The sequence below is a fragment of the Ovis aries genome, chromosome 2, assembly GCF_016772045.2.
Source record: "Ovis aries strain OAR_USU_Benz2616 breed Rambouillet chromosome 2, ARS-UI_Ramb_v3.0, whole genome shotgun sequence".
Taxonomy (NCBI): Eukaryota; Metazoa; Chordata; class Mammalia; order Artiodactyla; family Bovidae; genus Ovis; species Ovis aries.
The window spans coordinates 59,931,184-59,958,088 of NC_056055.1; the positions used below are offsets into that span (position 1 = coordinate 59,931,184).

At 37.9% G+C, this 26,905-nt stretch overlaps 1 protein-coding gene across 6 annotated transcripts in view; it reads left to right on the top strand.

Moving 5' to 3' along the window:
- PRUNE2 (prune homolog 2 with BCH domain) overlaps positions 1–26,905 on the top strand; it is a 291,989-nt gene that overhangs the window by 51,415 nt on the left and 213,669 nt on the right. For all 6 annotated transcript variants that reach the window (XM_027964476.3, XM_042243325.2, XM_060409321.1 and 3 more), the window contains exons 2-5: positions 30–134; positions 4,186–4,388; positions 6,664–6,827; positions 24,956–25,108. In XM_027964476.3, the coding sequence (XP_027820277.2) occupies positions 30–134; positions 4,186–4,388; positions 6,664–6,827; positions 24,956–25,108 (625 nt within the window). The remainder of the gene's footprint in view (positions 1–29; positions 135–4,185; positions 4,389–6,663; positions 6,828–24,955; positions 25,109–26,905) is intronic.

Below are 26,905 nucleotides of genomic sequence, written 5' to 3' on the forward strand. Positions count from 1 at the left end.
TTGCGATGTTTTATTTAAATTTATTTCAGAATCGAAGCAAACGCTTGGAGAAGGTCCATGTGGTTATTGGACACAAATCCTGTGATTTGGATTCTCTCATTTCTGCCTTCACATATGCTTACTTTCTAGACAAGGTGAGTAGAAAGAAGGTCATGAATCTTTTAAGAAATTACCATTTATTTTTTATTTTCAGCTGTGCTGGTCTTTCTCTAGTTGCAGAGAGCAGGGGCTACTCTAGTTGTGGTGCGTGGGCTTCTTACTATGGTGGCTTCTCTTGTGGAGCACAGGCTCTGGGGCACTTGGGCTTCAGTAGTTGCACACACAGGCTCAGTAGTTGTAGCTCCTGGACTCTAGAGAACAGGCTTACTAGTTGTGGTGCACGGGCTTAGTTGCTCCATGGTATCTTCCCAGATCAGGGATTGAACCTCTGTCCCTTGCACTGGTGGGTGGATTCTTTGCTACTGAGCTACCAGGGAACCCCAAGATTATGCTTTTTATATTTGAATTATGATGTACCTTTTATAAACAGATGTTTTCCAGAAAAACAATGGAGCTACTAACAATTTTTCATGTTCTGGTTTATTGTTGCAAAGAATAATGTATTATAATTAATCAACAAATATTTATTGGTCACTTACTACATATTAGGATTGTTCTAATTATTTCTTACTGAGTCTCTGCATAAATATTTATTTCAATAGGATCGATTTTTTTGCATAAGAAATTTTAAAATTGTTGATTACTTTTGTCAGAATTTCTTGTTTGCCTTTATCATTCCCATTGGATAATCTTGCCCTTGGGAGTAGAAAAATATGTGCAGAATAATCTGTGAACATTACATGAAGTATAGAGCACACTGGCTGGAGTTTTCAGTAACAGAGGTGTTACCGTCCACATCTGTATTCTGTTTTTGCGTCTTAGCCTGACTTTATACAGCAAGGTCACTCTCAGTTAACAATAATCTCCCTTGAGTCAGTCCTCGTACTCTGTGAAGCCATACTATAACATGCCAGTGGAGGTGGAAAAGACCTTTCTTTAAGTAAATTGTTTAAAAATGTCCATTCCATAAATTCTCTGCATAAATATTTATTTCAATGGGATCGATTTTTTTTTCATCAACCCACATCAAAGCATCACTTTAAAGCCTAAAAAAGTATATTATGAGTGTCTTGTTGCTATGTCTAATTTCACACAATTTTTAGTTTTCTGGAGTGCACTTTGTTTTACTCCAATTTTGTTTGGATCCTTGACTCTGATGGTGTGCATAGCTGATCTACAATGATTTACATTCACATGAAACCTGGCCTTCCAGAATGAGCTGTAGGTGGCAAGAATGACTTTAGAGCAGCAGCTGACAAAGTGCCAGGTAAAATATTCTGATGTCGACATATGACTTTCTATCAGATTTATCTTAAAATTTGCTAAACTTTACAAGGGAGATTAATTGGTATGAAGAGAGAAATGTGCCTGTATCAAGACATGCATTTAAATACTAATCTTATTAATGGGATTTTTTCTTATTTATTTTATATCGACATATAGTTAATTTTCAGTATTGTGTTCATTTCAAGAGTACAGCAAAGTGATTCAGTTACTTTGCTGTACACTTGATTTTCAGATTCTTTTCCATTATGTCACGAGATATTAAGTATAATTCCCTGTGCTATACAGTAGGTCCTTGTTGATTACCTTTTATACATATAGTAATGTGTATCTGTTAATCCCAAACTCCTAATTTATCTCCCCCAAGTCCTGCCCACCCTTAAGTGGGTTTTTTGACTTCTAGGGAAAAAACATTGCTTGTCTTGAGAATATTAGAGTTGCCTGAACTAGACTGGTTTTTAGACTGATCATGGCATGGATTCTTTTTTTTCCCTTAATGGGATCGGAGAGGTTGCATTAGGTTGTGGAGTTGTTGCTCAGAATCTCACAACTTTGTCCAGAGGAAAGTTTCTTTCTCATTTTCCATGCCGCAGTGAACCACTGATACCCTTGTACAGTCATTAGAATGTGTGTGCTCACACATACACCTACCCACTCACTCCCCCAACACATAGAATCCTTCGCAGGGAGAGATCTTAAGTCTTCAAGGAAGTACAGTTTACACCTACTTAAAGGAGGAAAATTTTTCCTAAATTCATCCTTCTCTCTATGAAATGAACATGTCAGATTACCATGTCACGGACTCTTAGGAAGTCATATAATAATAATGACAGCACTGCCACTAACTTTGATGTCTTGAATCAGTATAACATCCAGCAAAAGGAGTGGGCAAAGTAGTTGTCATAGTAAAATAAGGAGATGTGTGGCCTCTTTTCTCCTTCTTCCAAGACTCATGACTAAGCATGGGGACAAATATGGAATTACTGAAGGGTCACATACTGGGAGCTTGTTAAGCTCTGTGTCTTCCTCTTAATTTGCTACACCCTGCTCCCATCATGGGTCTGCACCTTCATATTAATTTTTCCTGAGAACCTGGCTACTCCGTCTCAAAGTATGAACACATAGAAGGACAGGGTTTGCAGCTTCACATGTCTGACTCTGTTTAATTACTTTTCACTCTGGTAGGTAAGCCCCATTCTATGGATGAGGAAAACTGAGGCTCAGAGAGGAAAATGGCTTTCTCAAAGTCAGACTTAAGAGTCGGGACCAGAACATAGTTTTTCTGACCCCCACTCCAGAACAGGTCCTGCCAGAACAGGCTCAGACTGCATGGCTCTTGACTTAAGTTTCAGTATCAGGAGTATGGTGTAACTCTAGCAATTAATAAGGAAAAACATCTTGTTGTGCATAAACTGATAATGATTATTACATGCTTGTGATTCTGTATTAGCCTGATAGGTGAGATAAAAACCATCTTGTTGGAATGGCTTTGTATACCATAGTAGTAGGTGATTCATTTATTTCACTCAACAAATATGTATTAAACATCTGTTTTGTGCCAGACCATTTTATGCACTTAAAAACATGAACAAAACTGACAAAAATCCCTGCTAGGAAGGGGAGATAGATGATAAAGATGTTAAGATTGTGTAATAAACTCTATGCTTGTGAAAGAGCTAGTGATGATGTGAGAACAAAGGCCATTTAGTTTAGGCAAAAATCCAGTTTTTCCAAACCCCACATTCTCTCAGTGATATTTAGGGTTTATTGCTATAGAGTTATAGTAATTTTTTAAAGCACCTTCATTTTTTAAATTCTCATGGAAAAATAAGTTTATTATTGTGAATCTGAAATTCTCTAATATCTACCCATCTCCAGTTTCCCCCATCATTACATTTTTTTTAAAAAAAGAGGTTTGTTAACATAATATTTTTTTAAAGATATAAAACATTAATAGAAATCACAGTCTGGTAGTCTGGGAGCCAAATCTGGAGTTTTCGCTAACCTACATAGTATTTTTAAATAAAAGGTTTATTGTGACATTGTAACAGCTAAACATCACAGATAACACCCCCAAGTCTAGATTTCTAGCTTCTCTTGAATAATTGAAGGATTTGCCTCTCCTGGACTGGGAAATTTTTGCATGGAATCAATTGACTGGAGTTGAGTGGGAGGCATCCCATATAGATGTGACATCCGGGTCTTTCTGTGTCAGTGCAGTTTTTACCTGGAGCTTCCCTGTTGGCTCAGCTGGTAAAGAAGCCACCTGCCAAAGAAGAAGACACAAGGAAGCTCCCCTGGAGAAGGAAATGGCAACCCACTCTAGTATTCTTGCCTAGAAATTTCCACAGACAGGAGAGCCTGGCGGGCTATAGTTCACAAAAGGTCGCAAAGAGTCCGATGTGACAGAGTGCACACACGCACACACACACAGTCTTCCTGCGGTCATCATTCTAATTTTTTGCTGATTCCATAAAGATGGGCAGATTTGTTTCCTATGAAGAAGAAAATGTATATATTTAAAAATTGTTGAGAGGGTGAAATGAGACATAAAAAATTTCAAGAAAGGCAAGAGAAGTTTCATGTGGAGTAACAAGAGATTAACAAAAGTTAGGGACGACTTAATCCATGGGAAAATGCTCTGCTCATTGGGTTCAGGAAAAACTGGTTATGAATGTAAAGTGGTTTAACGAGACCAAAGGACTTTCATTCCCTTTCCAGTTCCGTTCTGGCTTGAGAAAATGTAGTGGTATTTTATCCTCCTGCTGCTGTCAGTGATTCAGTCAACTTTTCTCTTGGTAGGTCAGCCCACCAGGGGTTCTCTGTTTGCCCGTGCTGAACATACCAAGAACTGAATTCAATTACTTCACTGAAACAAGGTTTATTTTAGAAGAGCTAAATATCTCTGAATCATTCCACATATTCCGAGATGAAATTAATCTGCATCAGCTAAATAATGAAGGAAAGTTATCTCTAACACTTGTTGGCAGCAATGTACTGGCAAGGTAAGGCTCTGGAGGGAGGTTTGATATTTTATAAAAGATTTTTCTGTGCCAAGTATTACCTTGTTCAGGTTTTTTGTGGTTTGGGAAGATGTACGAAAGGCAGAGGACATTTCGAAGAAAGGGAATGTGTTTTTTCTCTTACAGCAAAATTGGGCTATGCCAAGCCTCTGTTTTTACTTTGGCAGTTCAGATATGACATCTTTGAGTGGAAAATACTTATAAAATAGACCAAAATTTTAATTTTAAATCATTTCAAATACTTTCTTATAGAAATGTGACAGTCCTTTATACTGATGCTGAAAATATATAATGAAGATTTAAATAAAACTGAAAAATTCTTAAGAAAGAAATCTTGGTAGTGAAATGGAAAATTATGTACATGGGATAGGAAAGCCATTCAATCATTGGCTCCTTTAGTCATAGCATTTACTATAAAAGCAGGATGGATTCTATAAAGTTCATGTAATTTGAACTCCGTATTTTTTGGACAAGAAATGCAAAACCCATTCGCAAATGACTTGCCCAAAGTACCACATGCAGTTAATAGAAGGGTTTGGATGAGAACACAGATCTGTTTCCTTCAGTAAGTACTTAGGAGTTGCTAGCTGGTGCATGAATCTACAGATATTATACATAAAGAGGAATAAGATAAACTTCCTGCCTTCACAGTTCTTACAACCCATCACAAAGAGTCCCGTTTCGATAAGCTCTCTGTTGCTAGTGAGTGAAGAGTCCCCAGTTAAACATCTCAGCCATCTGAGGTGATAGTTTTTTTGCACAGTTTGCCCATTTTCTAGTCGTTGAGATGGCATTCATGCGTGGACATTGACCTTAGTATATATGAAATAAAATGTACGAGTATCTGATTTTTTATCTAACTTTCTAAGGAAGCATATTTAGGTACGGATACATTGTATTGTCAGTTGTGAAGTTCATTCAGCTATAAAGAGTTTGGAAAATGATCTGCCTCTGTAGGGTTGTTTTTATCCCCATGATACTCAAAACACTCAAAATTCTTTTGAGTAATACTTATTAATTAGTTGTTAACTGGCTGAGAGTTATTCATAGGTTATTTGACTGACTTCCATTATCATTATTCAGGTTGATCATGTGCTTGACTAAATTTATGTGTTAACTTTTTCAAACTAACTATAACACAAGGAGATATGGAAAGAAGCAATGCAAGATGCCGAAGAAGGGAACTATGAAATTTGTGTCAGTTAAGATTTTAGGAAGAGTTTTGTTACCAATTAAAATGGAAACATTTATTTTGGTTTTGAGACTGAAGTTGAGAAGCCTTGCTTTGGGATTGTTTATTTCATTTCCTTCATTGCCATTCTTTGAGTTTTGGCAGACAGAATCAAGTCAGTTTTATCAACCTCTTTCTCCCTGCCTTTGATAAAAGCCAACTATATCTCATATAAAAAGAATGATGCAGAAATAAATACGATAGAAGTATTTTTTCCAGCAACATAACTGAATGTGTAAGTTTTGGATCCAGATAGTTAAGAGTTTAAATATAAGTAGTCTACTTACTAGGGCTTCCCAGGTGGCTCAGTGGTAAAGAATCTACACACCAAGCAGGAGATGTGGGTTTGATCCCTGGGTTGGGAAGATCCCCTGGAGAAGGAAATGGCAACCCATGCCAGTTCTTGCCTGGAAAATGCCATGGACAGAAGAGCCTGGCTGGCTATAGTCCATAGGGTTGCAAAGCGTCAGACTAGATAGCAATAGCAGCAGCAGCAGCAGTCTTACTAGCTGTGTGGCCTTGGTCGCTGTTATTTAATTTTATTTTTACATAATATTTAAAGGTTACAATCCATTTACAGTTTTTTACAAAGTATTGGCCATATTCTCTGTGTTTGTAATGGTCACATTTCTTAACCTTTTCGTGCTTTTTTCCCCACCTGTGAAAATAAGAATTTTAATAGAACCCATTGAGTAGAGTCAGTTTATAGTATAAAATGTAATAATTCTGAGAAAGTATTTATTACAGAGTCCAGCCTATAGTGGAAACTCAATAAATGTTAGCTATTATTATTATTATTTCCCAACAGTCAAATAAGAGATGGAAGTGCTAAGGTGTGAAGGTCTTCAAAGACTCTTGGGGATGTAATTAATTAAAATGAAATGTGAAAACACATAAAGAATAAGTCATGTGAACTTATTTTTGGTTATTAAGAGGAAGTCAGTTGTGTGGAAATAGAGATTAAATAATTCCAGAAAGTAAGAAAATATGCCCTCTTTCTCCTCCTCTCCTCCATTTGCTTTCCAGTGAGGACAAAACTTTAGAATCAGCAGTTGTCAAGGTCATTAATCCGGTGGAGCAAGGCGATGCCAGCTTTGAGTTCCGAGAGTCTTTGTCGTCTCTGGTGGTGAAAGAGATCCTCCAGGAGGCTCCCGAGCTCATCACCGAGCAGCTGGCTCATCTGCTCAGAGGTGAGAGATGACTCTTTCCATTAAATACTGGAAGGCTTAATGGAGTGTCTCTAGACTCACTCATGCATAAAGAGTGTGATCCATTCTTGGCTTAACAGTCCCTTTCAAGACCACGGGAAGCTTCAGCAGAGAGGCAGGGAGTAAAGAGTTTGTTAAAGAGTAGCATTATATTGAATATTAAAAATGTACATTTAGAAATAGGCATGAAGGGTCTTTGCTGTTTCACCAGACAGGAATAGTAAATGTTCCCACTCCACAACAGCATGGATATGGGCCAGAACTCCACACTCCTTCACTGAAATGTCTCCTGGTACTGATCCGTGCTCGTTTATATAATACTACTGGGATGGCAAAGTCACCGACCTTCCTTTTGATGATACTGTGCAGCACTTTTATGGTTAAACTGCCACCGCCTTCTCTCCCCATCAGGCAGTGTTTTCCATCTTCTCCCAGTTAGCTTTAAGCACTGTGTTCTCAGCACACTGCCATCAGTTACCCTCCTCATCACTTTTTCGTCTTCCTCAGTGGGATCTATCACTTCTAAACAGTGGTTTCTAAGCTGGAAATTGTCCATTGACTTTGGTGCCACAAAATTACCACAAAAATTCCATATTGTCTCATGTAGGGCAGTTTGGGGTTTTGTATAAAGCAGTTTTTCCTCCTTTCAACAATCCATCTTGAATATGATAGACCAAGTTTTTCTCAGGAGTATTTGACACAGGGAAGTGAAAAACAGTGATTAACAGGCTGAAAGAATTAAAAAGGAAAGAGAAGCCCAAGAATATGGTGACAACTCCGTTAAGGCTTTTTTTCCCCTTTTTCCTTTGCTTCCTCTGCCTCTACCAGAATTTGGAGGGAAAAGGGTCCAGGACTTCTATAGTTCCTATAAATGTCTTAGAACCAATGGCCCTAGTCGACTTGTTTTAAATACTTTTCTGGCTATGAACATCTGTAAAATTGCTCTCTGGGAAACTGCCTTCAACTAAACTAAGTAACCACAACCATTTATCTCTGGCAGAACAGAAGGGGAATAAAGGCAATTGGGGATCTCGGCCAAAAGGGAAGTTGTTTGATAGTGCAAATATGTGGTGCAGGCAAACACTAGAGAATACGTTTTCTAATTATTTTGAAACTAAGAAGTTTTGTTTATTGTTCAAAAAGATACATGTGTAATTTTGTAGGGAAAAATGTAGTCAATGGACAGTTCAGCATGATTTTCCATAAGTAATAAGAGTAATATCAAACTGTAGTACTTGGAACAAAGATATGATTTTGTTGCTAATGATGACAATGATAATAATGGTGACATTCAGATTTAGGGAATTAGAATCTTGTGGCTCAGATGGTAAAGAATCTGCCTGCAGTGCAGGAGACACAGGTTTGATCTTTGGGTCAGGAAGATCTTCTGGAAAAGGGAACAGCTACCCACTCTAGTATTCTTGTCTGGAGAATTTCACAGACAGAGGAGTGTGGTGGGCTACAGTCTGTGGGGTTGCCAAGAATTGGACGTGACATGTCCAGTTGGGCATGAGGAACCAACTCTTTGATGGATATTACACTTTAGACCCTCTTGTTAGTTACCTTAGTTTTAGTTTGCAGAGTTGCCAAGAATTAGAACTATGGTAAAGGACCTTGTGTTTTTTGTTTTTTTTTTCATCATCAGAGATTTTTCATAACTTTGGGTTTGAAGTGGCCTTGGGAAGCTGGCAGAATAAGACTGTTACTTCCTTGTTGCTTGGGAATTGGAATTTGGACAGACAGAGTCCCTTTACCTGTGAAGACTGCCCACACAGACACTGTCATGAGAAAGCCAAGGTTGCTGAAGCCTGGCGGTAGAAGACATGGGCGGTTTAACATAGTAGAAAGAGAGCTCTGGAGACCTTTGACTGAAGTGTGACTTGTGCATATGCATGTATACATTATGTGGAGGGGGATGGAGCATTTCGGAACAGTTTGGCCAAGATGAACTGAAGAATGATGATCCCAGGAGTTTGACTTTAAAAAGGTAACTTAAGTGTTTGGGGCAAGAAGGGCAATGGCCACTTTTTAAAAGCTCCTGACTTTAATAAATACAAGAAAGGAATCAAGTTGAATTTTGCTATACTCACTAAACTGAAAATTAGATTTTATGGCTTTCTAATCATGTATTAACACCAAACCTAAAGGAGTGTTTAAAAGGGAAGTCTTTTTTATGTGCCTATACATAATTTTAGGATTCGTTGTTTTCATAATGTAATTCTTTCTAAAGGGTTTTCTGTAGAAACAGCTATGATTTATTTTGCATTTTGGGGTACTCAAAATGATCATTAATTTGACACACATTTCTAGACCATGTATTATGCATTCTTCTAGGTCTTGAAGGGATGCAAATTTCTACACACACTTTTGCCATAAAGAATTTTGAAAAATGTCTGTTTCCAGATGTCATGAAGTTAAATATTTAGTTAAGATTTGACTTGCTATACATTGAAGCAAATACATCGCTGGTTTGGAGACTTGCATGTCATCCATGCCTTCTTAGGGACAGCATGTTTGTATAATACTAGAGGTCCTTTTCTACTCTTTTCGTGAGAAAAGTGCCAAGTAACCAAAATATTTTTGCAAACTCTTAAAGTAATCATGAGGCAAAAAATTAAAAAACAAACAAACAAAAAAGAAATTTAGTCAAGACTTGAAATAGTCCTTGAAAGCATCATAATTGGACCTCTACGGAAGATATGTTATTATAAACTTTGTGCCAAAACACCTGAATATATTCCAAACTAAGTACTTTGTCAGTCTAACTGTTCTTTGCCTTTCATTCTCATGGTCACACCCTAAAATCCATCATGCTGAGCCTGGTGTGCTCTAAACGGATTTCTTGAGCCAAGTTATTGATCGCCTCAGTCCTTGGAGAGGACCCTTAGTATGCCTCTTAGCCTGGTATACTGAAAAAAAAACACCAAAACCCTGTAATTTTGAGTGTATTCCTTAATGTGCAAAAAAGTTGGGCCTATTCTTTTTTAGTATTGCTTGTTAGTTCTTTTCTTCTGCTCAATTTCTAAGTATTGCAGTACCCTAGAACTTTGTCCTGGGGGTATTTTTTATCTGTACAGTACTTAGATAGCCTCATTTAGTTCCAAAATCTTAAATGTAACGCACAGGCTGTGACTCCTGTATCTCTAACCATGACCTCTCTTTAGAATTGCAGGTTCATTTCCAGTGCCCATTAGACATCTTCACTTGCATGTCTAATTTGCACCACTACTTCATCAGGGCTATCACGGAACCCTTTGGTTCCCTGCACCTCCAAACCTACTTTTATCCCAGTTCCCTAATAGTAGTAAAAGGTACTGACAGCCACCCAGTTGTTCAAGCCATTCAAGCTAAAAGTGATACTTGATTCTTTCTTTTACCTTTCCTCCCTCACTGATGCTTTGACAAGTCCTGCTGACGCTACATCTAAAACATAACCTGCATCCATCCATTTTTCTCATGATAACTACTAGTATTTCAATCCAAGTTACTCTCTTTGACTAATGCCATAGATGCCTGACTGTTGCCCTATTTCCTTTATAAAATCTATTGCTGACAAAGTGATCATAAAAGTATAAACCAGTCAAGTCAATCCCCTGCATAAAATCCATCATACTCAAAATCCACGCATTCCACCCTTACAATCCACAACACAGTCTTGCCCCTGCCAATTCCAACATCTCATGCTCTTTTCCCATTTTCCCATTGTGTGTTCTAGGAATATGCCAAACTCTTCCACTCTTGAGGATTTACATAAACTGTACCTTCCTTCGCAAATGCTTGTTTCTACCCATCTACTTCGCTTTATCAGTGTATCTCCTTCTCCCTCTTGGTCCTTTATTCCAGAATATAAGCTTCGTGAGATAAGAGACCATACATGTTTTGTTCACTGCTCCACTGTAGAAGAAATAGAGTAGCCATCATAGTCAGTACTTGGACGTAATCTCAAAAACGACAGAATGATCTCTGTTCATTTCCAAGGCAAACCATTGAATATCACAGTAATCCAAGTCTATGCCGTGACCAGTAATGCTGAAGAAGCTGAAGTTGAATGGTTCTATGAAGACCTACAAGACCTTTTAGAACTAACACCCAAAAAAGATGTCCTTTTCATTATAGGGGACTGGAATGCAAAAGTAGAAAGTCAAGAAACACCTGGAGTAACAGGCAAATTTGGCCATGGAATGCAGAATGAAGCGGGGCAAAGGCTAATAGAGTTTTGCCAAGAGAATGCATTGGCCATAGCAAACACCCTCTTCCAACAACGCAAGAGAAGACTCTACACATGGACATCACTAGATGGACAACACCAAAATCAGACTAATTATATTCTTTGCAGCCAAAGATGGAGAAGCTCTATACAGTCAGCGAAAACAAGACCCAGAGCTGACTGTGGCTCAGATCATGAACTCCTTATTGCCAAATTCAGACTTAGATTGAAGAAAGTGGGGAAAACCACTAGACCATTCAGGTATGACCTAGATCAAATCCCTTATGATTATACAGTGGAAGTGAGAAATAGATTTAAGGGCCTAAATCTGATAGATAGAGTGCCTGATGAACTATGATGGAGGTTCATGACATTGTACAGGAGACAGGGATCAAGACCATCCCCAAGAAAAAGAAATGCAAAAAAGCAAAATGGCTGTCTGAGGAGGCCTTACAAATAGCTGTGAAAAGAAGAGAGGCAAAAAGCAAAGGAGAAAAGGAAAGATACAAGCATCTGAATGCAGAGTTCCAAAGAATAGCAAGGAGAGATAAGAAAGCCTTCCTCAGTGATCAATGCAAAGAAATAGAGGAAAACAATAGAACAGGAAAGACTAGAGATCTCTTCAAGAAACTTAGAGATACCAAGGGAACATTTCATGCAAAGATGGGCTCGATAAAGGACAGAAATGGTATGGACCTAACAGAAGCAGAAGATGTTAAGAAGAGGTGGCAAGAATACACAGAAGAACTATACAAAAAAGATCTTCACAACCTAGATAATCACGATGGCCTGATCACTCACCTAGAGCCTGACATCCTGGAATGTGAGGTCAAGTGGACCTTGGGAAGTATCACTACAAACAAAGCTAGTGGAGGTGATGGAATTCCAGTTGAGCTATTTCAAATCCTGAAAGATGATGCTGTGAAAGTGCTGCACTGAATATGCCAGCAAATTTGGAAAACTCAGCAGTGGCCACAAGACTGGAAAAGGTCAGTTTTCATTCCAATCCCAAAGAAAGGCAATGCCAAAGAATGCTCAAACTACTGCTCAATTGCACTCATCTCGCATGCTAGTAACGTAATGCTCAAAATTCTCCAAGCCAGGCTTCAGCAATACATGCACCATGAACTTCCAGATGTTCAAGCTAGATTTAGAAAAGATAGAGGAACCAGGGATTAAATTGCCAACAGCTGCTGGATCATCGAAAAATCAAGAGAGTTCCAGAGAAACATCTACTTCTGCTTTATTGACTATGCCAAAGCCTTTGACTGTGTGGATCACAATAAACTGGAAAATTCTGAAAGAGATGGGAATACCAGACCACCTGACCTGCCTCTTGAGAAATTTGTATGCAGGTCAGGAAGCAACAATTAGAACTGGACATGAAACAACAGACTGGTTCCAAATAGGAAAAGGAGTATGTCAAAGCTGTATATTGTCACCCTGCTTATTTAACTTATATGCGGAGTACATCATGAGAAACGCTGGGCTGGAGGAAGCACAAGCTGGAATCAAGGTTGCCGGGAGAAATATCAATAACCTCAGATATGCAGATGACACCACCCTTATGGCAGAAAGTGAAGAGGAACTAAAAAGCCTCTTGATGAAAGTGAAAGAGGAGAGTGAAAAAGTTGGCTTTACGCTCAACATTCAGAAAACGAAGATCATGGCATCTGGTCCCATCACTTCATGGCAAATAGATGGGGAAACAGTGGAAACAGTGGCTGACTTTATTTTTCTGGGCTCCAAAATCACTGCAGATGGTGATTGCAGCCATGAAATTAAAAGGCGCTTACTACTTGGAAGGAAAGTTATGACTAACCTAGAGAGCATATTGAAAAGCGGAGACATTCCTTTGCCAACAAAAGTCCGTCTAGTCAAGGCTATGGTTTTTCCAGTATCACGTATGGATGTGAGAGTTGGACTATAAGGAAAGCTGAGTGCCGAAGAATTGATGCTTTTGAACTGTGGTGTTGGAAAAGACTCTTGCGAGTCCCTTGGACTGCAAGGAGATCCAACCAGTCCATCCTAAAGGAGATCAGTCCTGGGTGTTCATTGGAAGAACTGATGGTGAAGCTGAAACTTCAATACTTTGGCCACCTGATATGAAGAGCTGACTCATTTGAACAGACTCTGATGTAGGGAAAGATTGAGGGCAGGAGGAGAAGGGGACGACAGAGGTTTAAATGGTTAGATGGCATCACCGACTCAATGGACATGAGTTTGGGTAAACTCTGGGAGTTGATGATGGACAGGGAGGCCTGGCGTGCTGGGGTTCATGGAGTCACAAATAGCTGGACACGACTGAGCGACTGAACTGAGCTGATCTGAACCACTGTTCTTTTCTCTGGTCTGCAACAGTGCCTGTCATATAATAGACCCTCAATAAATCCTGTCATGAAATGAATTTTTCAAGATTTTTTAATATCCTTTCTGGTTTATAACTATGTTGATTTAGTTGGTACTATGATATTGTATTAATAATTTCCATTTCATTCCAGCCCATCCCTCCAATATTCCTAATGTCCAGAATTTGAACATTGTTCCTTCCAGTAATATCCTCCCCCCTTTTTTTGCTTTTAGAAATCTTTGTTTTGGTATTTTTCAAGTGTTTGTTTCTATTTTCATCTTTATATATGTATCTTTTATATACATATATATATATAAAATTTTAGCCTTTCATGCAATATAATACATGTACAGAAAAGAATACAAAACATAAAAATTTAAATATACAGCTCAGTGAAATATCACAAAAGGGACATCTTTTTAACAATTAATCAGATAAAACATAGAACAAGATAACCTCCGTGTGCCTCTCCCCATCACAACTCTCTCCTTCTCTAAGTAAAGATAACCAATATTTTGATCTTTACAGCACACACCTTCCTGCTTTACTTTAAATTTTACCACCCCTATGTGTTCCCCATAACAGTACTGCTGCTGCTGCTGCTAAGTCGCTTCAGTCGTGTCCGACTCTGTGCGACCCCATAGACGGCAGCCCACCAGGCTCCCCCGTCCCTGGGATTCTCCAGGCAAGAACACTGGAATGGGTTGCCATTTCCTTCTCCAACGTATGAAGGTGAAAAGTGAAAGTGAAGTCGCTCAGTCGTGTCTGACTCTTAGCAACCCCATGGACTGCAGCCTACCAGGCTCCTCCATCCGTGGGATTTTCCAGGCAAGAGTGCTGGAGTGGGGTGCCATTGCCCATAACACTAGAGATTGATTTTTGTCTCTTTGATGTATTACATAAATGGTATCATATATATATCATTTTTATCATATCCCTGCTTTTATATTAAATGTAGTATATATTTGCACAGGTCAGTCATCTATCTATCCATTTATTATTTATATTATTTTTTGTGTCCTTTCTTTTTCCATAGAATATTTGAGGTGGCTTACAAAAATGCATGTAAATATAATAAAACAGAAAAAAAGAGTCAGGGTCAGGAAACATACCAATAAATAAACTTAGAGGAATAAAAGTGTGTTCTGTTTGAAAGTTTGAATATGAGCCTCCTGGAGTCTAGAAAAAAGTAGAAATATAATTAACTGTGAAATTCATATTATTAGTGAAACAAACACATATACCAGTTCCTTATTAAAAGAATATCTAGGTCTGAAGGTTTTTTCAATACATCATCCTTTTTGAAAGGACATAGATATTCTCCAACTCTTACATAACATAATAGCGTTTTTTACAGGTACTGGGAAGTGTATCACACACTTTTCTGCTCCTCAATCAGCATGTGGGGATTGTTCTAGACAGCTTGACCTTTAGTCTAGTAAAGACTAGACTGTTCCTGTTCCAAGCCTCTTTTTCTATACAGGCCGGTGGTTTTTCCAAATATAGGAAATTAATACTTAAGATTAGTCATATTGGAATCTTTTGTAGTCTTAGTCTTTAATCACTGCCCTAGCTATATGTCAGAATGTTTGCATGATGGGATAATATTATGTTCAAATATGGGGGTAGAACCTGATTAATATGGATGCTGTTAAAGGATCATTTGTACCAATTAAAAGTAGGTATCAAGCTGCCAGTGGAGAAATAACCTGCTGTGTTTATCTAATCTTCTCCCCTGTCACTCTATCATCTGGACCTTGGCAGGACGGTTATGGATAAATGCCAACAGGTGACACAGCCATGGCTAATGTGTGTTCAGGCTCTTTAGGGCATTTGACAAAGTTGACATAATTTGCGTTTTCTTGAATTAATACTTCTTACAATAGTTAGATCTTGCTGTTGTCTTTTAGTAGGACATATCTCAAACTTAGAAATTTCAGGATGCAGCTCATGAGCATCAGTTTCATCAGAAAAGGCATAGACTGACTTAGAGAGATTGCTTTCTAATTATTTGTATAAGAAATTATCTGAAAAGAGAATGTGCTCATTCAGATGAGATCATAAATGACCTTGATTTTTGGAAATCTGTCTTTTCACTTCTTCATCCCCTCCCTATCAGTGTTTTTGTTGTTGTGGTTCTTGTTCTTTGTTTTATTTCTTTTTTCTTCACTTTTCATCTCCTCTTCCTCTTCTTATTTTCTTCCTCCTACTATTTGCTTCTAAGGCTTATTATTATTTTCAAACAAGTTACCATCTGTTCTGTCTAAAAGTCACAAACAGTCATGGTAGCCTAAAGTTGGTGTTTGGTTATGCCCTGAGTTTGTACCGAAAGCAAACAATTATAGACTGTCAGACTCCTCAACCTGTATTCGTTTTCTGCAGAAATGTTTACTAGAGGGCTACTGTCAAATGTAAGGTCCATTAAATTGTTGAATCATTGCACTGAGGATTTGTGTGCCCACATGTGTATTTGTGGGCCCACTTGTTTATTTGTGTTTGTGTGTGTGTGTGTGTGTGTGTGTGTGTGCACTTTCCAGAACTAGCTGGCAATAATGAGACTGCAATCACTGATTACCAGGCAGGTTTCCATCAAAACCACAGCTCACTGGACCTTTCAGGTTTCTTTTCTTTGTAGAAGGCCTTGAGAGAGCCACAACTTCAATAGTGAAACAAATAACAGCAATTGTTCTTAGCTGAGGAAGTGGAAAAACTATGCCCTAGGTTTTAAAGAAATAATTCTCTCCTTCTGTTGGTTGTTCCATTTGAACGTTAATAAAGAATTGTTGCTTGCTATTTTCGTAGCCGGGATTAACAGCTTCAAAAAGATCCTTTTAAGGAGGTCTAATAGGAAAGGAACAGAGCCAGACCATTTTTTTTCCCTCTCTTGCCCAAAGAGTGAATCATCTCCCAAAATGGTTACAAAGTCCAGAAGGAATTACACTGGCTGTTTTCCTTAGGAAGAGGGATGGCCTGAGTTGGGGGAAGGGGATAGAAATTATTTTTTTCTGCTAGATATAAAACCAGAACAGTTCCTCAACCTTAGAGTGTTAATTATTTCTCTTGCCTTATAAAGATGAGTTTTATTCTTAAATTTAGGCATTTTAAATGTATAAATTACTAAGCACTTGAATAACTTGCTCTCTTTTTAGCCCTTTGCAGTCAAAAATACAAATTGTATTTTCCATTTTTTTCTCCTTCTTTCTCCCTCCCCCCACCCCCTCTGCATTATTTGTCCTTTAATTTTTTTGTTTCAGTATGAAAAAAACAATCCCAAGTAAAACAGGAAAGAGGTTTAAATCCCTTCTTTTCTGCAAAGAATTTATCATGCAGGATATGTCCTGACTGTGGTGAATGTTTTCCCCAAACAATTTCTGACTTCATTAGTTCATGGTTTGGTTTTGTTTTTGATGATTATCACATAATCCAACGTTTTTTTAATATAAATTTATTTTAATTGGAGGTTAATTACTTTACAATATTGTATTGGTTTTGCCATACATCATCACGAATCCGCCACAGGTAACACTTGTTCTCCGTCCTGAACCCCCCTCCCTCCTCCCTTCCCCGTACCATCCCTCTGGGTCGTCCCAGTGCACCAGCCCCAAGCATCCAGTATCATGCATCGAACCTGGACTAGTTCATATTTAATATTAATGCACTGCAGTTGCTTTTGGGAAGAGGTCCTTCACTTCTCCATTCTTTTGAACAAAGAATATGTGGTTGATTTTTTTCTCTAATGGAATGAAATATTTACTATTTTATTATAATTGCTTTCTTTGTTACTTGTTGGTAATTTCTCATGGTCTTTGAAGAGCTGGGACACTTTTGTATACATGTATATGAATTTAAGGATTTTTTTAGTTCTGCAGATTTAACTGGAAGTTACGTCAACTCCTATGTCAAAAATAGGATTGATTTTGCTAAGAGGTGCTTTTGGCTACTCTACATCCTGCTACTGATATTTAACTTAAGTATGTTACTAAATAGGCCTCTAGAGTGAAGTAGAAAATTTTGCTATAGATAAGTCCCTTGAATAAACTTGGGCCATAGCCTTTCTTCTGCAGTAAAAACAACTCAGAGTATGGTGAGCATCTTTTTGACTTATTTTTTTCCTACTTACATCAGAACATCATCTCTTTCTTAATTGCCAAGTCAAAATTATAATGTCAGAAGTTCCTTTTCATTGAATTATTCTGTAGGATTCTGTTTAGTGCAATACCTGTTAGATTAATTTCTGAATACTTCCTTTGAATGTATTTTAAAATTAAAATCATTAAACTGAAGAAATTGGAATCTTGGTTTGACCGTAAGCCAGGCATATTTTTGTGAAATTTATTACTAAATATTTATATTTTGATGCCATTACAGTTTAATTTAAATTTGATTTTCTAATTGCTCAAGACTGTTTATAGAAATACAAGAATTTGTATTACTGACATTATACCCAGCAGCCTTGCTAAATTTATTTACTGTCTTAATTCACATGATAGTATACATGTTAGAATGTCATTCTCCCAATCATCCCACCCTCTCCCTCTCCCTCTGAGTCCAAAAAGTCCGTTATACACATCTGTGTCTCTTTCCCTGTCTTGCATACAGGGTCGTCATTGCCATCTTCCTAAATTCCATATATATGTGTTAGTATACTGTATTGGTGTTTTTCTTTCTGGCTTACTTCACTCTGTATGACATTCTAACATGTATACTATCATGTGAATTGAATCGCCAGTCTATGTCCGACGCAGGATGCAGCATGCTTGGGGCTGGTGCATGGGGATGACCCAGAAAGATGTTATGGGGAGGGAGGTGGGAGGGGGGTTCATGTTTGGGAATGCATGTAAGAATTAAAGATTGTAAAATTTAAAAAATAAAAACTAAAAAAAAAAATAATAAATTTATTTACTGTCTTAAGTTAATTTGTATTATTAATTAGTTAATTCATTTGTTAATTAATAATTAATTTATTTGTATTTTCATTTTTAAGTTGATACACATATCGTCTATGAAGAAGTCAGTTTTTATTTCTTCTTTTTCTTTCTTTACACTTTCACCTTTTTTGTTTTTACACTTTTACTTCTTTGGCTTGTCTTATTTCTCTGGTTAGGATTCACACTGCAGTGTTAAGTAGAAATAGCATGCATCTTTGTCTAATTCCTGGTTTGAAGTGGAAGTCTTTCATAATTCACAGTTAAGGATAATGTTTGCTTTCCTTATTTGTTTTTTTTTTTCCTCTTTTTTAAAAAATTGTTTTGTTTTTTAAATGTTTACAATATTGTGTTTGTTTCTGCCATACAACAGTGTGAATTAGCCATAAACTTAACTTGGTTTTCACAAATGCCCTACATCAAATTAAGGAAGTTGTCTTTTATTTCTACTTGGCTGAGATTTAATATAATTAAATATTGGATTTTATCAAGTAGTTTCACAACTAGACCTTTACTGAGGTGACCATTTGATATTTCTCTTCTACTAGGGTGCTCAATTATGTTAACTTTCGAATGTTAACTTGGCCTTTAATTCCTAAAATGTCCCTATTTGGTGACAATTCCATATCCTATTATATGTTGCTATCTTGATTTGGGGCTGGCTTAAAAATTTTTTTTGCAACTATACTTATGAGAAAGAGCTGCCTCTGCTTCTTCTTTCTTCTACTGTCTCTACTGAGTATTGGTATGAAGATTATGCTGGATTCAGAAAATAAGTTGGGAAGTATTTTCTCTTTCTAATCTTTGGGAGAATTTGTGTAAAATTACTATATTGTTTACTTAGATGTGTGGAACTATGGATATTAAACTGTAGATTCATTTTAAATTAAATGGGAAACCATCCCAATTTTAAATTTCTTTTCCTATCAGTTTGGCAAGTTGAGTTTTTCCAGAAATGTCCATTTCCTCTAAAATTTAAAATCTATTAAGATGATATTTATCTTTTAAAAAATATTTGTTTATTTGGCTGAGCCAGGTCATAGTTGGTGCACGCAGGATCTTTACTTGTGGCATGTGGGACCTAGTTCCCTGACCAGGGATTGAACCCTGGCCCCGTGCATTGGGAGTATGGAGTCTTAGCCACACTTCCCTTAGTATAGGGAAGTCCCCTATGCTTATCTTTTAAAGTCATTAGAATCTGTAGTATGTCACTATTTCATTTTTAATATTGGAAAATTATACCTTCTATCATTTTGTTTTTCAATCATTTTCAAAAACCATATTAGTCTTTTCTAAGAATCAGTATTTTGTTGTATTTTCCTTATATGTGTTTCTTTTTTATGTTTTTAAGTTTTACTGTTATCTTTTCTATATCCTTCCTTCTACATTTTTTTAGTTGAGATTTTTTTTTTAACATCTCATGCTTTTGAGGTTATAAAATTTCCTCAGCACAGCTCTAGTTGCATCTTATGAGTTTAAATGTAGTATTTTCATATCATTAAATTAAAATATATTCTAATTTATGTTGTGATTTTTTCCTTTTACTGTGATTTGGAAGTATATTGTTTATTTTTCAAACATTTGGAAATTTCCTAGTTTTGCTTTATTATCAATTTTTAGACTATTTTCATGATGGCTGTAGAAGATAGCTCATTGTAATCCTCTGAAATTTGTTGAAGTTTGTCTCAACAAGTGGCCAACTTTGGTTAATGTCTCATTTGTGTTAGAAGATAAAGTATAGTCTGATGTTGTTGATAATGATAAGTTTATGTCAGATCAACTTTGTTACTCATGTTGTTCAAATAATCTATATATTTACTGATTTTTTTTCCTGATGGTTCTTAGAGTTGCTGAGAGATGGGTACTAAAATTTCCCACTGAGATTGTGTATTTATCTCATTCTTCATCCAGTTCTGTCAATTTTTGCTTTACATATTGAGAAGCTATTCAGTTCAGTTCAGTCGCTCAGTCGTATCTGACTCTTTGAGACCCCGTGAATCGCAGCATGCCAGGCCTCCCTGTCCATCACCAACTCCCGGAGTTCACTCAGACTCACGTCCATTGAGTCAGTGATGCCATCCAGCCATCTCATCCTGTGTCGTCCCCTTCTCCTCCTGCCCTCAGTCCCTCCCAACATCAAAGTCTTTTCCAATGAGTCAACTCTTCGCATGAGGTGGCCAAAGTACTGGAGTTTCAGCTTTAGCATCATTCCTTCCAAAGAAATCCCAGGGCTGATTTCCTTCAGAATGGACTGGTTGGATCTCCTTGCAGTCCAAGGGACTCTCAAGAGTCTTCTCCAACACCACAGTTCAAAACGCATCAATTCTTCGGCGCTCAGCCTTCTTCACAGTCCAACTCTCACATCCATACATGACCACTGGAAAAACCATATTAGGTAAAGTTATTAGTAATGTTATTAGTTCATGTAAAGTTAGGATTGATGTAGCTACCTGAAGGTTGATTCTTTAATAATAAGCACATATTTGTCTTAATCTCAAGTAATTCCTCTTGTCTTAGAGTATCTAATATTAGTATATTATACCAGTGTTACATCTTTTTCTACTCTTTTACTTTCAGTCTTTCAATATCATTATATCTAAAGTATGCTCATGTGAAAAGCATATTGCCATTGTATTTTTAAAATTAAGTTTGATAATTTTTTTTTCAGTTTGGTAATTTTTGTCTTTTAATTGAAGTAGCTCAGTAAAGAATCCACCTGCTATGCAGGAGACCCCAGTTCGATTCCTGGGTGGGGGAAGATTCACTGGAGAAAGGATAGGCTTCCCACTCCTGTATTCTTGGGCTTCTCTGGTAGCTCAGCTGGCAAAGAATCTGCCTGCAATGTGGGAGACCTGGGTTGGATCCCTGGGTTGGAAAAATGCCCTGGAGAAGGGAACAGCTACCCACTCCACTATTTTGGCAAGGAGAATTCCATGGACAGTATAGTTTATGGGGTCACAAAGAGTCAAACACAACTTAGCGACTGAAAAACGAGCAACAACAAAAAATACATAACATCAAATTTACCAACTTAAACATTTTTAAGTGTACAGTTCAATAAAGTATACCCACATTGTTGTGAAGCAGAGCTCTAGAACTTGTTCATCTTGCAACACTGAAACTCTATACCCACTGAACATTCATTGTCTCTTTATATTAATGCAAGTGCTCTTACGTCTGGGCTTAATATGTCATTTTGCTATTTGTTTTCTCCTTGTCTCAGATTTCCCCCTTTTCTCTATCCTTTTTACTGTTATTACACTATATAAGGATTTTTACTATTACATTTTCCTTCATTAGCTTATTAGTTATGAATTCCTTTTTAGAAAATTATTTTAGTAGTAATTAAGATTACAAAATACCATTAATTTTTCTTATAAATCAATATTTTTACCACTTGCCTGATAATCCAAGAACCTTAGAGAAATTTGTCTCTACTTGAAGTTCAATCTTCAATTTGTTACTGTTGAAATGTATTTTAATTACACGTATATTGTAAACTCCATATTATAAACGTTTTATACAGTGAACATTGATTTATTCTCACTCATATATTTGTATTCTCCAACACGTTTCCCTTCCTGTTTTTTGCTGCCATCTATAATAATTTTCTTCTCCCTTTACCGTTTTTTGAGTGTGAATTCTTCTTGTGACAAATACTTCCAATTTATATTTCTGAAAATGTCTTTATTTTGCCTTCATTTTTTCTTATATTTCAGTATGTGTGTATGTGAAAATCACTCAGTCATGTCCAGTTCTTTGTGACCCGTGGACTATAGAGTCCATGGAATTCTCCAGCCCAGAATACTGGAGTGGGTAGCCTCTCTCTTCTCCAGCGGATCTTCCTGACTCAGGAATGGAACCAGAGTCTCCTGCATTGCAGGCAGATTCTTTACCACCTGAGCTATCAGGGAAGAATTCAATGTCGGCAATTATTTTATATTAGCACTTTGAAATTGTAGTTTCAGTGTCTTTTGACTTTCATCATTTTAGATGAGATTAGGGCTCAGTTTTATTGTAGTTCCTTTGACAGGAATATATTTCTTTTTCTCTGATATATACTTTTTCCTCTGTGAGTTTCAGCAGTTTTACTGTCACGTGCCTAGAGGTAGCGGAGAAGGCAATGGCACCCCACTCCAGTACTCTTGCCTGGAGAATCCCATGGACGGAGGAGCCTGGTGGGCTGCAGTCCATGGGGGTCGCTAAGAGTCAGACATGACTGAGCGACTTCACTTTCACTTTTCACTTTCGTGCCTTGGAGAAGGAAATGGCAACCCACTCCAGTGTTCTCGCCTGGAGAATCCCAGGGATGGGCGAGCCTGGTGGGCTGCCGTCTATGGGGTCGCACGGAGTTGGACACGACTGAGGCGACTTAGCAGCAGCAACAGCAGCCTAGAGGTAGTTTCTTTGTATTTATTCTGTTTTGGATTCATAATTTACTTTGAATATTAGAATAATCTTCTTCATTAACTTTGAAAAATGATTAGCTACTCTTTTCAAATATTGTTCCATCCCCTTTTCTCTCTCCTTTCCAAGGGGAACTCTATTACATATATCTTAGACCTTTTATCTATGTCATCCATGTTTCTTATGATCTATGGCATCGATGTCATCGATGTCATCTATGATTCTTATGATCTAATCATCTCTGTTTCTTGATAATTCTATTACTGATTAGTTCTAATCAATTAATTTCCATTCCTTGAACTGGCCAAATCTTCTCTCACCTCAGTGCCTGTACAGATGCTCTGTCTGGGTCATGGTCTCTCTTTACCTTGTCTTTGCCTTAAGTCACTTATTATTCAAGTCTCGGCTTAGCTTAACTCTCTCTAGGAAACCTTTTATGACCCCTAAATTCTTGCCTAGATTCAGAGTACTGTATTTTTCCGCAGTGATATTTCTTATCCCCTTCATATTCAAAATGTATGTGGGACTTTCCTGGTGGCCCAGCGGATAGGAGTCCGCCTGCCAGTGCAGTGGACACGAACAAGTTCACTTACTGGTCTGGGAAGATCCCACATGCCTCGGGGCAGTTATGCCCATGCACCGCAACTACTGATCCTGCACTCTAGAGTCTGCGAGCCACATCTGCTGAGCCTGCGTGTTGGAACTACTGAAGCTCAGGCACCTAGAGCCTGAGCAAGAGAAGCCACCACAACAAGTCCATGCACTGCAACTAGAGAGTAGCCCCTGCTTGCCACAGCTAGAGAAAGTCTGCGTGCAGCAACAAAGATCCAGCACAGCCAAAAATAATTAAAATAAATAAATTTTTAAAAAACAAAAGAATGCTTATGTGTTTACTTATTTGTAGCCCCTGAACAACTATAAGCTTCAAGCGGCAAGGCTAGCATTATTCCAGTCATGAATCATTAGTGTCTAGCACAGCACTTGGTTCATAATAGGTGCTCAGCAGTTCTTTGATAAAGGAATGAATGAATGAATAAGATGCTTTAAATGTATTTGGCAGTATTTATTTCTCATGATGATGTTTACATTTATTGACATTTTAGTATATGACGTTATAAGCTGGTAAAATAGCATTATTTCTGTTTTTAAAATAGGCAAATAGAAACAGAGAGGCCAGATGACTTGCTTGGGGCTTTTCCAGGATTTTTATTGGTGAATGTGTATCTAATCTCTATGTACTGTAGATTTCCAGGTAGATGTCAAGATTATGTACCAAAGTTTTCTCCCACTCACTACTTCATTTCTCCTTTTACATTTTTACCACTGTAATTATCATTTAGGCTACACTGAAAGCTGGAGAGATGTATCACCCTGATTAATCAGTAATTTTGAGGATTTTTACAGAGTTTAATTATTCATCACTAAGCAAAGCCTCCTTTCCCCCCATGACTCTGTGTTAGTCTGGGCCCAGGGTACAGGAAAAGGGCATGTAACAGGTGGCAGCTTTTCCCTTGTAAGGTGAGATTATGTATAGAAATTCTAGAAGATTGTGAGAGGTTAGTCATTCATATTATCAAAGTGCTTTGTAATCGAAACCTGTGGGTTAGACCCAGCTTATGAATCATTATAATTAGATGTTAGTAAACAATTTCAAAACTGTGTGTCGTACCTGGAGGATTGGGGATGGATTCAAGATTCACTACCTTATCAGATTCTTCTGCTGCTGACACTTTGGCTAGGAAATCATTTAATTGTTAAGAGGAGAGAGTTCTTATATAAAATCAGTAATGTGATGAATGAAATGATCTTCTCTGTGATCTCTTAAAGGTATTCTTAAATAGAAATATTAAGTCATATTTAATATTTTTAAATAGTTTATCATTAACTTCCATCCTGAGAATGTTTAAAACTAATGTGTATCATTTCTGTGTATTTGTGTGGGATGGGGGAAACATTTTATTTCTTTATCTGTAACTATGCCATAGAGTGTACCACAATTCAGTTGTTGAGATTACTACTCAAAGAACAGTGAGGCAAGACAGACAGTATCTGAAGGATTTTCTAAAAATTGCCTCTTGAATGTTACACAATGGAGGCCCCTGGTTCAGGCAGGAATCTGGAAGTGGAAGCAAAATTCGAGAGACCAGAAAACACTGACTTTCCTGAGCCCCATGCTAGCTTGACTAGAAAGTTTAAAGGTGATTTTGTTCACGCCTTTCAGGTAGCATCCTTTTTAAGTGGATGACCATGGAGCCCAAGAAGATCTCAGAAAAGCAGGAGGAAATTCTTTCTATCCTGGAAGAAAAATTTCCCAGCTTACCTCCAAGAGAGGACATTATCAACATCCTGCAGGAGACCCAGTCCAGTGCTCAGGGTGAGTGACTCTGTCCCTCAGCTGTGTCGTAGCTGCCAAGGAGGGTTTGGGGTGTGGATTGTTGCTGGGCCCCAGGAGGTGGACTTGTGTGTGCCTTCACTTTCTTCCCTAATGTTCATGCTTGGGCAAAGTTTTTAGGAACATCGTGTTGGCTCACCTGGAAGCAGACAGTTCACACTGCAGGCCTTCCTCTGAGGCCTTCGTACCTGGATGTGTGGTTAATTCATGCATCTAATAGGCACCCCAGACGCATCATTACAGGAAATCTCTGTGCTGGGAGGGCTCTATTTTGAGAATATGGCATGAACAATGTCAAGCGCAATGGGATTTCATAAATGAATTTGAGAAAAAAAAATAAGAGAAGACTCTTAAGCAGATAAAATTATGCTGTAAGTCTAGGCTTTGTCAAGAGAGTGGATTCCCTGGTTCAGCTGTTTAACAGTAGTAATAATAACAGCAACAGTTCATTAAGTGTCTAATATACACGAGGTTCTGATGGTACAGCTTTGTATGAATTTTCATACTGAGTCCTCATGACAACCCTGTCAGGTGGAATTATTATCCCCAATTTTCAGATGAAAACACTGAAGCACAGAAAGGCATCTTTGCTTTCACATCATCACACACACAGCTGGCAGGTGGCCAGGCCAGGATTTAAACCCAGTCAGTCAGTCTTTAAAGTGTACAGCTTTCTCCTTTAGTTTGGAATCCTGCAGGGGCAGAGCCTGAAGCAAAGCAATATATTTGGGAGGTGATCCCAGGAAACACTGATAGAGCTTGGAACACTTTAACCAGCAAGTTATCTTTGTGGGAAATCAGGCCTTTATCTCACTAAGGAACTCTGGAAAAGAGTGTAAAATTGCACTGCAGAGTTTTCCTACCCGAGGGGTAGGTACCGTGGCGTGTTGGAACTTGTTTATCAGAACTCCAAGAGCTGGCTGTTAGATTTTCAGGTATTTTGTGAGTGGGTTGGTGTTGGGTTGGCAGGTTGAAGTCAGCCATGGTAGGAGTATTGACAGCACAGAAATTAAGGCCATGAATCAGGTTTGGTTAGGAGTATACCACTGGAATGTTGAGGGTTACTTAGTTGCAGGGACTGTTAATTTTCCTGGGGTGGGCTTTGATGGCCAGAGAAAGCCCTCCGGAAAAGAGATGCAGGTGCCGGTGGTTGAGCGACTTGCTGGGGCCTGAAAGTCAGAGGAAATGTGGGCGGGGCATCCATACGCCTGACACACATTCTCTTACGTATGCACATGTGTGGATATATGTGCACGTGTAGCCAGGTGATGATATGCATTTTGTCACTCATTTTCAAAACTAGATCAAACTTTTCATGTCACTATATATTCTATAAGTCATTTTATGCTGTAGTATGATAGATGAAAACTTTTCAATCTTTGAGTGGGAAAGAAATATTTAGTAGCTGTCTGTTTCCCCATACTGCTCTGATTGATAGTGTTATAAGTTGAGAGGGTAAATATTAATAATAGGCAAATAATAGTTGACTCTGCCGTCTTAATGTACATCTGAGAAGGAGATACATGCTTTACTGGACTTTAGTATAGGTCTTCTCAAGAGTTTAGACCTGCTCTGTTGTGAAAATATAGGGTGAGAATTCAGTATTAAGCCAGACCCTTTCCTGTTTTCCATGATATATTTTATTGAAGCACATTGGTCTGCTGACTAAAACTATGCAGTTCTAGATAACTTATCCCTTCTGGATTATTCTCCCATCATTTAAGAAATCCCATAGCTCCTATTGCCAGAGCCTATTACAAGGGTGGCCAACTTAATTAT